Source organism: Podarcis raffonei, chromosome 3 (genome assembly GCF_027172205.1).
Source record: "Podarcis raffonei isolate rPodRaf1 chromosome 3, rPodRaf1.pri, whole genome shotgun sequence".
Lineage (NCBI taxonomy): Eukaryota > Metazoa > Chordata > Lepidosauria > Squamata > Lacertidae > Podarcis > Podarcis raffonei.
In genome coordinates this window covers 75185567-75198097 of record NC_070604.1, presented here as the reverse complement: position 1 = coordinate 75198097, position 12531 = coordinate 75185567, and the positions used below count along the sequence as shown (strand labels likewise).

The 12531-nt window shown below is 42.8% G+C and overlaps 1 protein-coding gene across 1 annotated transcript; it reads right to left on the bottom strand.

The window, feature by feature from the left end:
- Window positions 1-224: 224 nt before the first annotated feature.
- Window positions 225-11319, bottom strand: LOC128410762 (sulfotransferase 6B1-like). The gene is made up of 7 exons (XM_053382419.1): window positions 10568-11319; window positions 7621-7766; window positions 7025-7114; window positions 5934-6060; window positions 3123-3217; window positions 2528-2684; window positions 225-540 (listed from the first exon to the last, which is right to left on the bottom strand). Exons 1-7 carry the CDS (start codon window positions 10761-10763, stop codon window positions 410-412), a joined length of 942 nt encoding a protein of 313 aa, XP_053238394.1. The 5' UTR covers window positions 10764-11319; the 3' UTR covers window positions 225-409.
- Between the last annotated feature and the right edge of the window lie 1212 nt (window positions 11320-12531).

Here is a 12531-nt window from a genome sequence, read left to right as displayed (position 1 = left end):
CCACGCCTCACTTCCGGCTGGCAAGCCAGAAGTATTTTGATTGTTCCGTGCCAAAGCCAAACCTCTTTCCTTTCTATTCAATAATGTTGTGGCCTGTTTTGACCCCCCCCCCCCAAAACCAGCTTCATTGGACTCTTATTTGCATGGGTTGGGGGATGGGAACCTGATGCCTGGTCCTGCAAGTACAGTTTCAGTTCAGAAATAATAAAAACTGTTGGAAATAGTTCACACTTTGAAAAAAGAAATTTTAATAAATTTTACTATGAAAAAATTACCGGTATCCATTTTATTATGGGCATGGAGAGGGGCATATACCAGAAAGACTTCCCTTTAACAAAACCAACCCAAACATGTCTTCCTTTATGGACAAAACAGAAGGCATGAGACAACTGTAGCACCATTGCCCTCCTTAGCTCTTGCAATATAGCTCGTACTTCAGCATCTTTCCAAGCTTAGTTCTTGCTGCAGCCTCCTCAAATTTTCTATCCATTTCTTCATTCTGGCTCTCAGAGAAGACACTCTTCCAGTCACCTACTATGCCTGCAAATATAAAACATAATAAAGATTATAGTACAAGAGAGAGATTTATTGTGCCATGAGCTTTAGGTGACTGGAGTCACTTTATCAGACACATGGAAGTGTTATCTTAAATGAGCCCCTGCTTTTAATTCTCCACAACTACCGCCAGATGGGCCCCCAAAACTGGACCTTTTCAGGTGCCTAAAACGTAAAGCAGCTCCCCAAGTCAGGTTCACTTGGCCCCTTTGCTGCTTGTTACAGCAAAAGCCCTCTTCTGCTGTCTGGGACACACACAAACATGGGCTAAAAGTCGGGAGGGGACAAGGGTGCACAGGAAAACAAAGTCCCTGGTGTCCCCACCTGTAGCAGGGAAAGTTTGAAGGGGGGTTGTTAATATGTTTTGGTAAACACACTTAGCATCTTCCTTGAGACTGGGATCCCCTGTGACCAGGAAGTTGGGCAGGGATACTGCATTGTCTCCTGCCGATTTTCAGCCCACACACATTTGGGTGAATGCCTGTATAGGGCTGTAGAATATTTCATTTCAGTGAGCTTTTGTGGGTTGCCATCTTGCAATATGTGCTTACTTATTTTAGAGCTCCAAAGAATGTTGCACTGAGTGGTATGAAACTGAGTGGTAAGAATGAATACAATTGCAGCCTGGGATTGTTTCAGACTGATTATGGTTTTATGGACACCTCGTTGTTGGTAGTGATGGTTTGTTGTTGTTGTTTTACTGCAATCCACCATGAATGTTTTGTTGAGAGCGTGCCCTTCAGAGGCAAAAATATATTATGATAAATATAAATGACTCAGGACCGCAATACCTCAAGAACCACCTCTCCTTACATGAACCGACCCAGACCCTGCGCTCATCATCTAAGGCCCATCTTCGTGTGCCCTCTCCATGAAAAGTCTGTGGAGTGGCAACACGAGAACTAGCATTTTCTGCAGTGGATCTCCACAGGGAGGTTCGGCTGGCACCTTCATTATATACCTTTAGGCACCAGGCAAAAACTTTCCACTTAAACCAGACCTTGAGCTGATTGACATCCAATGCCTTTTTAAATGTGGGTGGGAGGATACTTATTTTTATTCCTATTTTCATTATGTATTTTGTGTTTTTCATATTGTAAATCTATGGATGAAGGGCAGCGTACAAATTTAATAAATTATTGTTATCATTATGGTTATGATCATTAAAATGCTATAGCACTTAACATAATAAAAATATCTAAACAGCTTATACTGTAAATGATGAAAACAGAACAACCAACATTCACTAAATATGTGGATGAATTCATGTGGAAAAACTGTAAGCAGAGCCCTGAAATCCAAGAGGAAAGGTTGATTTGTGGCATATTCATGAAAACAACAGATTCTAGGCTACTTTCTACCTGATGTAACTGAAGCACTATGGAGGTGTGGTTTCTCTCCCTCAATAGAGCATCACTGAAACATACAATCCCAATCTACATACTAGAGTGGTACATTCCAGTCATAAGACTGTGCTACAGTTATAGATTTACTCTAAAATATTCCACTTATAGGCTTACTTCTCATACTGCACAATGTTTCTGGAAAAAAACGTACTAGAGAAGCAAGGTATGTACTCTTGATGATAGTAATTTAACATATTAGAACAGGGGTCAGCAAACCACGGTCTGCGGGTTGGATTCGGCCCAAGGGGGTCATTAAACTGGCCCCCGGCCCTTGCCGCCCACTCAGTCAGTCCCTGCGTGGAGCTAAAATCGGGGCAGCGCACTGTTTAGCTCCACACGGGGACTGACTTCCGAGATGCAGCCACGGCTTCCTATTGGCTGCAGGAAACTCCTGCAGCCAATAGGAAGCCATAGACATCTCCTCGTCCTCCCCCGCCATGGCTCCGAAAGCCAGCGAGGAAAGAGCAGCGGGCATGTGTGCATGCCCACGGGTGCACACGCTCCTGTGCACAGGCGATCTGGCCCACCAGTGGAAAAGTTTGCTAACCCCTGTATAAGAATGTTACCTTTACGGAAAAGAGTGTTGCCCATTTTTCCATGGGTTTCATGGGATTTTTCTTTCATGCTGTTGAAACTGGTCTTCTCCATAATGGACTGAATATCTTGTTCCGTCACAGAAAAATTAAAGAATTCAGCTATTTTTTTTATTCCCAGAGTTGTGTTCTGGATAAAGAAAACAAGGGTATCACAAGTGAAAAATACTGTGACCTCATGAAACTTTTCCAGATCCCCAGTTCCTGTTTTTGTTCTGCGTTCCACACAAGAGTTGCAACCAGCACATAACTTTCTTCAATCCTGCTCAGTTGTTCTTTGACTACTAAACAATATGTTTTGTAACAGAAAAATATGTGGCCTTATTATTGTTTCCAGATGTGTCTTTCCTTGCAAGCTGTAATTGTTTGGAACTGTCTATGAAGAAATAGTCCTCAGTGACTTACACAAATCCAGAAGTTGTATTTTGAAAGAAAACATTCATGAGCTGTTTACCAGTCAAAGAGGGTAGAGATGAGCAGAAACCATGATTTAAATCCTGTTTCAATTTCCTTCACACGCTGTCCATTAGAAATGCTTTAAAAATAAATTTTAAAAAGTGTTATTTACCTCTTTTAGTTCCTCATAGGTAATAAACATGATATTTTTGTCATCCAGATACTTGTTCCATTCAATGATATGATTAAAGTAAAGGCCATAGGGAACTAGTAAGAAGAAAGCAGAACATTTTATTCATGTAACAAATCTCTGATAAGACAATGATAAAGGCTTTTATGTAAAATCTGAATTCATTTCCCACAAGTAACATTTGCTTATGCAAGCTAATGTTTGGAAAGGTAGCATGTGAAAATGTTTCTCAAAATGTCTTCCATGGATCTTGTTTGCTGATGGTCCTATGTTATGTCTTTTACGCCAAATCCGTAATTCTACTGAGGGAAGACTAGCCTCTAGGCCAGTGGTATCCAAACTTGGCCCTCCAGCTGTTTTTGGGCTATAACTTCCATTATCCCTAGCTAACAGGACCAGTGGTCAGGGATGTCGGGAACTGTAGTCCCAAAACAGCTGGAGGGCCAAGTTTGGCCACCACTGCTCTAGGCGTTTGGGATTCAGGGTGGTACATAGAAAAATTGCCTTAAAAACTTTGATTGGACAGCTTCCGTAGATCCAAGGTCCAAGTCTGAGCCCTGTATAATAACTGTGCGAGGGGTTTAGCTTGGAACACTTCCAGGACCAATAGTATATGTTTACCACCTTTTGTGTAGAAAAAACATGTCAGAATTTTGGCACTTTGGGATGCTTGTTCTTTTGCACATTTCTGGTGTGCTCCCCATGACCCCATAAATTGGAAAATAAGGCCAAGATATTTGAAGACTTTGGCCTGTTCAATTAGCTGGTTGTCCATGCACCATCTATGGGCCTTATGTAGTTTCTTGAGAAAACCATGACTTTGGTTTTCTTGTAATTCACGGCCAGCTGTTCTCTCTGTTATGTCTTTTACAATGATTCATGAGGTTAATTAATTAATAATAGTTTTCAAATGCTCTTCACTTATGTGCCTGTGCTTTGTGTGCACCAATATTTATTATATGTGCTAGTTCAAATGTAATTCTTTTCACTTTATTCACCTTTCTGGAAAGTATAGACCACCACACATAGCTTAGACCACTTTGGCTTTTTGCCTGTGGTGACTCCTTGCACACAAATCACAGGTTGTCTGGACTTGTTCTCCAAAACTTAAATTCTGTATGTCAGCCAGTCAGAAAAGGTGTGGTGTATAAAAATTTATTTATTGTTCATGATGCCATGCAAGATTTCTGGTGCTTTTTAAAATAATGTATTTGCAAAATTGCAAATCTAAAACTGCTCTACTGAAGATTTGTGAAACTCCAAACAGTTTACAGCAGTGTTTCCCAACCAGGCGCTTTATGGCCCCCTGCCCCCCCCAGGATATTCCAAGGGGGGCACAGGTGGAAATTACGTAATGGGGTGCACAGAGGGAAGTGAAAAAGAAAAGTGTGTGTGTGTATCCTGATTGGCTGGCTGGCTATCTGCTTGCCCAATCACAAGCAGGTAAGCGTGCAGCCCACCAGGGGGCCACCTTGTACTTCTTTTTGCCCCATGCATTTTCTTGGAGCAGTCCTGGTTTGCTTACAGCAGGAGAGGACGATCACGATTGCACCTGTTCTGACCACTGCTTGTAGCTGCCACCAGTGTTGGGCCAGGTGGCAGCCGGGGCCTGACTCTGCAAGGCACAGGGTGCGATCCACCTCAGTGCCAATCAGATCAGGGCCTTCAGATGTTGCCAAGGGGCACAGGGCCCGTTGACAGCATTAGCCTGGCTCTGCAGCCCCAGCACCTAGCCTCATCTGGTGCTGCTGACTTGCTAGTAAATAAGTGTCTTCTCAGAAGAAAGGCGCACTGAGTTCAGTGGGCCTTACTCCCAGGTAAAAGTGTGTGGGGCTATGGTGTTTCATCTAGACAGCCAGGGCTCCTCTGGATGACAAGATCTTTTTGCACCAGGTCAGTAAGGACCACTTGTTTTTTAAAATTCTCCCATATATACAGAACTCCCCGTGAGCCTTTTGCAGACCCTCCAAGCGTCCCTATCTTCCAGGGACAGTCCCAGATTTACAGAAGTCATCCCATTTTCTGATTTGATGCCGGAATGCCCTGCTTTTCCTTAGGACATCCCTATTTCTCCAATGTTGAAAGGTATGGAGTTATCCAATCCCCTAGCCATCTGAAGGCAGCCCTGTATAGGGAAGGTTGGGTTTTTTTAAAATGTTTAATGTTTTATTGTGTTTTTATATATGTTGGAAGCCACCCAGTGTGACTAGGGCAACCCAGTCAGATGGGCGGTGTATAAATAGTAAAATTATTATTATGGAAGAGGGCGTCCCTATTTTCATTGGAGAAATGTTGGAGGGTATGCTTACAGATGTTTCCCCCTCTGTATCAAATAACTGGGGTCAAATAAGTGTTGTTTACTTTTTATAATACATGGAAGATGGATCTCCCTTGGGAGGATCTGGACTTTCCTTCCTTGGAGGTTTCAAAGCAGAGGTTGGATAGCCATCTGTCATGCATGCTTTAGCTGAGTTTCCTACATTGCAGGGGGTTGCAGTAGAAAGATGACCCTTGTAGTTCCTTCCAGCTCTATGATTTTTCCCCTTCAGTAAAATTTCATTAAGTTCCTTTCATTTTATGTAATTGTATTTTGTATAAATTTAAAATAAAACATGTTCTATTTAGAAACGAAACATTTCCACAGGAAGGAAACAAGGTTGGAAGGGGGCCACGGTCAGAGAAAAGTTGGGAAACACTGATTTAGAGCAACATGACCTTTTCTTCTTCTTACAAATTCATATTTCTGTTGTACCTAGTCTAGAATTTAACAGGCTGAATGGAAGAGGCACATACCTATTCCATTCATAAATTCTGAGAAGAACTCATCCCAGGTTTTCTGATCAGGGACGATGCTCATGCCTTTGGAAAAATGGAAGTAGGATACAGCCGTGTCTTTTGGATTTCGAAACAAAACCAGGATCTTCAAAACAGAAAGAGGCAGAACAGGTATGCAAAACTAGGGGGACAAAGTTCATATCCATAACACCAAAAACATAAATCATCTAAACTTTTTCTTTAATCCATAGTATGAAAATATTCATGTATTTGGCCATGAATTAATATGACGAAGTTTAGAGAAAGAGTATAAAACAAGGGGACAAACCCCTTAAAAAATAACAATAATGAGATGAGCTCCTAGCCCATTGTTAGAAATTATTCGCTGAACATGGAAGTCAATTCCTCAGAATCCCAGGTAAAAATTGTACAGGATTACAGCATCAGGGTGGAATCCAATGTAGCCCCAAAGCCACTGTTCCATCAGCTCAAGGATTTCTGCTTGTGCAACAGAAGGCCTCACCCTCTCCTTTCCTTGTACTCCCCCTTAAACTACTCTGGAGTTTCCCCCAACCCTTTGGAGCAGATTTGGAGAGGACATGGGGCATGTACAGAGAGAGGCAAAGACTTTTTGAACAAGTGTAAATCCTTTGGCTGATCGGACTCCTTAGCAGAAAGCCATCCTTAGGATGGCAAAAGCCTCTGCTTGAGACCCTGATAAACTTCTGCCATGCAGAATGCAACCATTCAGTGGCTGGGCATGATGCTAATGTATTCTTTAGCATTATTTTTTTAAAGCTGCAGCAAACCTTAGACTCATGGGCTCTCTGCTCTCTCCTCCCTCTTATACAAAGAGACTGAAAACTTCTGCCCTTAGTTTTGAATAAAACAGTTTTCCATTGTAAAAATGAAAGAAACAAACCTAAAGTTTATTCTGACCAGAATCTGAAATAAGAGTTTGTTCATTGCCATATTTTGGTATGTAAGCCAATTTGATGAATTTTCATGAAAAGTGGTATATAAATTTTCTAAATGGTTGGATGGATGGATGGATGGATGGATGGATGGATGGATGGATGGATTGAGGAAACTTTAAGCAGTGAACTTACCTTTGCCTTCTTTTGGAAAATAGATTTTGGAATCTTTTGAGGAATGAGATGTGTTTTTATCACTCTTCTGGAAGGTAACTTCTTCAACCTCTTTAGTAACATGTTAGAAAAAAAGTGAAATGTTAACATTCCTTTGTGTGAAAAATAGCAAGGTGGTTTGACTGTACTATAGGAATAATCCACAGCAGGTTTGACACATTGAGAGCTGCTTCACATAACTCTGAATGTAACCATTTCTATGCAGAAGTAAGTCTTATTGAATTCATTGGAGTTCACTCCCTGGTAAATCGGGTTAGGATTGCAGCCTTAAATATTAGGAAGCCAGACAAGGCACAGCTGAAGTCACTTGTTTTTGTCTCTGGCTTCTACAAGCTCATCCAAACAAATGCCCAGAAGAGGTTCTGAGTTGAGCTTTGGCACGGAGAAACTGAATTCAAAGCTGGGAAGCCAGCCACACCAATGTGTTCTCTCTACCCACCCCAATGGCACTAACTCATCACACTGACTGCATATTTCTGGAGGTTGGAGAAGACCATGTGGTATCTCTCATGTCATTCAAATGCATCAAGCTATGCACTATTCTTGCCAATACTGACCTCAAACTTCCCGGGATCTCCAAATTCAAGGTATGGCAGTAATTTTAATTCTTTCTCTATCTGCTGCCTCCGCTTCATTTCTTCTTCATCGTATTTTCCAGATGCGGCTTCCAACTCTTTTAAAATCTGACCAACCCAGTTAGTACCTGAAGGAATGCCAAAGGACTGTTAGAAAACACAGAAAGAGACTCCTCCTCATACCTACTGTAACATAGGCCTTGCATCACTATTGCACAGCCAAAGGATCTTCAGAAACGAAATTCCTAACCATGGAATTTGAATGTAGTTGTGGTGTGCATATAGGTTAAAGAATAGTAAAGGTAAAGGGACCCCTGACCATTAGGTCCAGTCCCGGACGACTCTGGGGTTGCGGCACTCATCTCACTTTATTGGCCGAGGGAGCTGGCATACAGCTTCAGCGTCATGTGGCCAGCATGACTAAGCCGCTTCTGGCAAACCAGAGCAGCACACGGAAACTCTGTTTACCTTCCCGCCAGTGTGGTACCTATTTATCTACTTGCACTTTGACGTGCTTTCAAACTTCTAGGTTGGTAGGAGCAGGGGCTGAGCAATGGGAGCTCACTCTGTCGCGGGGATTCGAACCGCTGACCTTCTGATCTGCAAGCCCTAGGCTCTGTGGTTTAACTCACAGTGCCACCCGCATACAATCAAATTGAATGTTCAGGGAGACTCCAAAAGGGGTAGGTTGTTTTGTTTTGCAGACGAATACAGCATAGCAGGTGGTGCTATGGGGACGCATGTGGCAGTGTGGTCTAAACCACTGAGCCTCTTGGGCTTGCTGATCGGAAGGTCGGCTGTTCGAATCCCTGCAGTGGGGTGAGCTCCCGTTGCTCAGTCCCACCTCATGCCAACCTCCTGCCAAGCACGCCAAAAAGTGCAAGTAGACAAATAGGTACTGCTCCAGCAGAAAGGTAAAAGGAGTTTCCATGCGCTGCTCTGGTTTCGGTATTCCATTGCGCTAGAAGCGGCTTAGTTATGCTGGCCACATGACCCAGAAAAACTGTCTGTGGACAAATGCCGGCTTCTCGGCCTGTAAAGCGAGATGAGCGCCGCAATCCCAGAGTCGTATGTGACTTGACTTAACTGTCAGGGGTCCTTTTACTTTACCTTTTACAACATAGATAAGACCATACATGTGCAGTGGTTTGCATTGGGTTTTTTTTTCCCCCAGGGGTGATAATGAGGCTGACTGGTTCTTTCCCCTAGACCTAACTTAAGAATGATGTCCATTAACCTCTCCCAATTCAGATCAGGGTCCCCTCTGTAATAAACAAAATCTGCCCTTATTCCCTTATGGGGGACACAAGAGCCCTTATAGAGTCCGTTGTAGGTTCTCCATCAGTAGGAGAAAATAACAGAGGCCAACCAGAGAATATTGAGAAGCAAAGCAGCTAGTAAGCCTGATCTTTATTGAACTGTTGCAACAGAGTGCCTTCCTCACACGCAGGTAAGGAGGAGGACCCAGAACCAAGGTGTGCCTGTCCTTATATAGACATTTTAAATTGCCTTCCCTGGTGCTCAAGACCACCCCACCATACATCATACATACATTACAGAAAAGGTGGTCTACAACAAAAATTTGAATGTTGTTTTTCCTGTCTGCCAGGTTATCTGATAATGCCTTATCTGATTGCCTTTCCTGGTAGTCTGGCCATTCCTTTGAGATGGTGATTACCTACTTCCTGAGACAATGGGAAGGTTCCCTCACCCCCTCTCTCCTTGCAGAGAAAACATTTGGTCAGTTTGGGAGTCAAAATGGTTTCAGGGCGGTCTTCCTGTGCTGCTCCAGACATGTGGTCCCCATATCTATGTATGTGCTTGGTTGGTACATTTATGAACATTTATTTTATATATATATATATATATATATATATATATATATATATATATATATAACACCTTATTTTTTTTATTTCAATCCCCCCTTGGGGGCTTAATTTTTTTATTTCACCACTGTCACTGTTCCTCTGAATTTTGCCTTTATAGATCTATGTTTTCCTGTATATCTCTGTTTCTCTAGGTCCACGGGCTTTGCAAGAAGTAAAGTTGTGATGGAGCTGAGCAGGGCAGAATGATTTTATTGTACTGAACCCTTCGGGATTTTGTCTATAGCCAATAAAAGGTTTGAGACTGAGACTGAAACAAAACAAACACGAACCCTGGGTAAGCGCCTGGAACCCCTGAAATCTCGCACTGCTCAGAGATTGGGGTGCAACAGTATGCATGCAAGGACATGATCGGGATGGATAATGCCCCCCCCACACACACACCTGTGCTGCATCTCATTGTAATGCTTATAGAACTCGGCATTTTTATTTTCATGCTTATTAATTCATATCATTTAACATGTAGGAGGTTTTTAAAGTCATAAATAGCAAAATCTCATTTTACAGGCCCTGTATTTCTCCCCACCCCCCACCCCTTCTCTTAAATCATGGGTAGGCAAACTAAGGCCCAGGGGCCAGATCTGGCCCAATCACCTTCTCAATCCAGCCTGTGGACGGTCCATGAATCAGCGTGTTTTTACATGAGTAGAATGTGTCCTTTTATTTAAAATGCATCTCTGGGTTATTTGTGGGGCATAGGAATTCATTCTCCCCCCCCTGAAAAAAATATATAGTCCAGCCCCCCCCACAAAGTCTGAGGGACAGTGGACCAGCCCCCTGCTGAAAAAGTTTGCTGACCCCTGTCTTAAATACAAGTGTTTTTTCTTTTTCTTTTGAGGCACTTTCACCAAGACAGCTCATTAAATGTTTCACTACTAAGTTTCTGCTGATTAAAAAAAGGATGTGGTGCTAATTATAATGAGAACCTTAATATTATAATATAAATGCTTTATTATTATTATTATTATTATTATTATTATTATTATTATTCTCTCACACACACAGACTCCAAGTATTTCTTGCAAGATGAGCATACTCACCAGTTTTGGCGTATCCCACTAATACCACATCATCACTCCGAGCTTCAAACGTGTCAAGAATTTTCATTGTGTCGGGACAGCAGACTATGCTAGGATATAAACCCCCTTCATGCATAAACAACTGGTCTTCAGGAGCAGCCTTTCTAGCTTCTTCCAACTTCTTCTCCATAATTCCCTTCAATCCTTCCTGAGACATGATTGTGCAGGATAGGAGACTAGTGCACAGGCAGACTGAAATCTCGGCCAATGATGAAATAAAAAAATATAATTATAGAGCCATCGTCTAGTCACGTGCTAAAGAATAAGTTGCCGTGCCTGCCTTGAAGAAGAGAACTGGTTACAGATTAACTCTGAGTTGGTGTTTGGAGCGCAAGAAAGGACTCTGACCTTTTTCTTCCAGCCTGCACAGTGTTTAGCGAAGGTGCGGCCAATTTGTACTGAGCCAGGACATTGAGAAATGTTTGTTTCTGAGAGAGAAAATTGGCCAGAGGGAGAGGGAGGAGGGGTGCATTTCCTGGAAACACGCGAATAGAAGAAGGCAGTTTTCCTTGCTTCCACCCACAAGGAGGAGTAAGAAGTTAACTTCTAAGCTGAGATTTCAACATCTGGAACTCCAAATTGGACAGAAGCACGCACATTACTGGGGGTGAAACTGCTTTCATTAAACTCTTCTCACGCAATCCATTGATTTTCATTATGCTGGGCAGAATCCTGCCCTCAGCTTTCTGGATAATGCAAGAGGAGCTGTTTCCCCTCCCCCTGCCTCTTTCTCAGGAAGATGAAGAGATTTCAGCAGAGTTTGCACCTACTTTACTTAAGGGGTGTGTGAGAGTGTCCTCTTCCATTATACTGTTCTAGATTAGGGGGACACCCCCCCCCCCGAAACCCTAGAAATTAATAAATGCTAGGATTTTGATTATTTGGGATGTGAAGGGAGAAATACCAGTTGCAGAGGAATTCCACATGGAAGGCCACATTTGGCCTGAGATTCCCCACCCCTGATCTACAGGGAACTCCCAGGAGAGGTCATCTAGAGATGTGGCTGGAGGTACCAGCATTATGTGGTCTACTCTTGGCTTTCCCTCTGTTTTCCATCAGCTGCAGGGGAGGCTGTGGGTGTGCTGGAGCAATGCTTGGGCATGGCAGTGGGCTGGATAAGGGTGAATAGACTTGATCCAGATAAGACGAAGGTGCTTTCAGTAGGTTACTCTTAGACCCAAGTTCTCCATAGAGGTTGCGCTCCTTCTAAAGGATCAGGTTCACAGTCTGGGGTCAGTTATTGATCCAGCATTGTCACTGAAGGTTCAAGAGGCCTTTGCAGTTTCTTTCTATCAAGTTCAGCAACCATACCTGGATGGAGATAGTTGGGTCATAGTCACCCATTCTCTGGAAACCTCCCATTCATACTATTGCAATGTTTTGCTGTGTGTCATTCTGCCTTTCAAAAGAGAAACAGCCCAGATTTTGCTGTTGATCCAAAATAGGGCCACAAGATAACTTACTGCAACTATGCAGTTGGATCATATTACAGTGGTACCTCGGGTTAAAAAATAAATTTGTTCTGGAGGTCCATTCTTAACCTGAAACTTCTTAACCTGAGACACCACTTTAGCTAATGGGGCCTCCCCCTGCCGCCGCACAATTTCTGTTCTCATCCTGAAGCAAAGTTCTTAACCCAAGGTACTATTTCTAGGTTAGCGGAGTCTGTAACCTGAAGCGACTGTAACCCGAGGTACCACTGTACACCACTCCTTTGTCAGGTAGACTGGCTCCTTATCGTATATTTGTATTTTTATGTTGCGAATTGCCCTGTGATCTTCAGAGTGGTATACAAATTTAATAAATAAATAAATAAGGACCCAGTTAAAGGGTTAGGACCATTTAAGGCAGGGGTTGGCAAAGTTTACCTTGCCTGGGCTGGTTCACTCCCGCGGAGATTGCTCTGTGGGCCGGATTGCGTCTGC

What these genes read in the sequence shown, in the direction of transcription:
- LOC128410762 (XM_053382419.1), bottom strand. Translation starts at nt 10,763, where the DNA reads ATGTCTCAGGAAGGATTGAAGGGAATTATGGAGAAGAAGTTGGAAGAA. An exon ending in AGTGGGATACGCCAAAACTG is followed by an intron (nt 7,767 to 10,567) that starts GTGAGTATGCTC and finishes GCATTCCTTCAG; the next exon opens with GTACTAACTGGGTTGGTCAG. An exon ending in CCTATGAGGAACTAAAAGAG is followed by an intron (nt 2,685 to 3,122) that starts GTAAATAACACT and finishes TTCTTTATCCAG; the next exon opens with AACACAACTCTGGGAATAAA.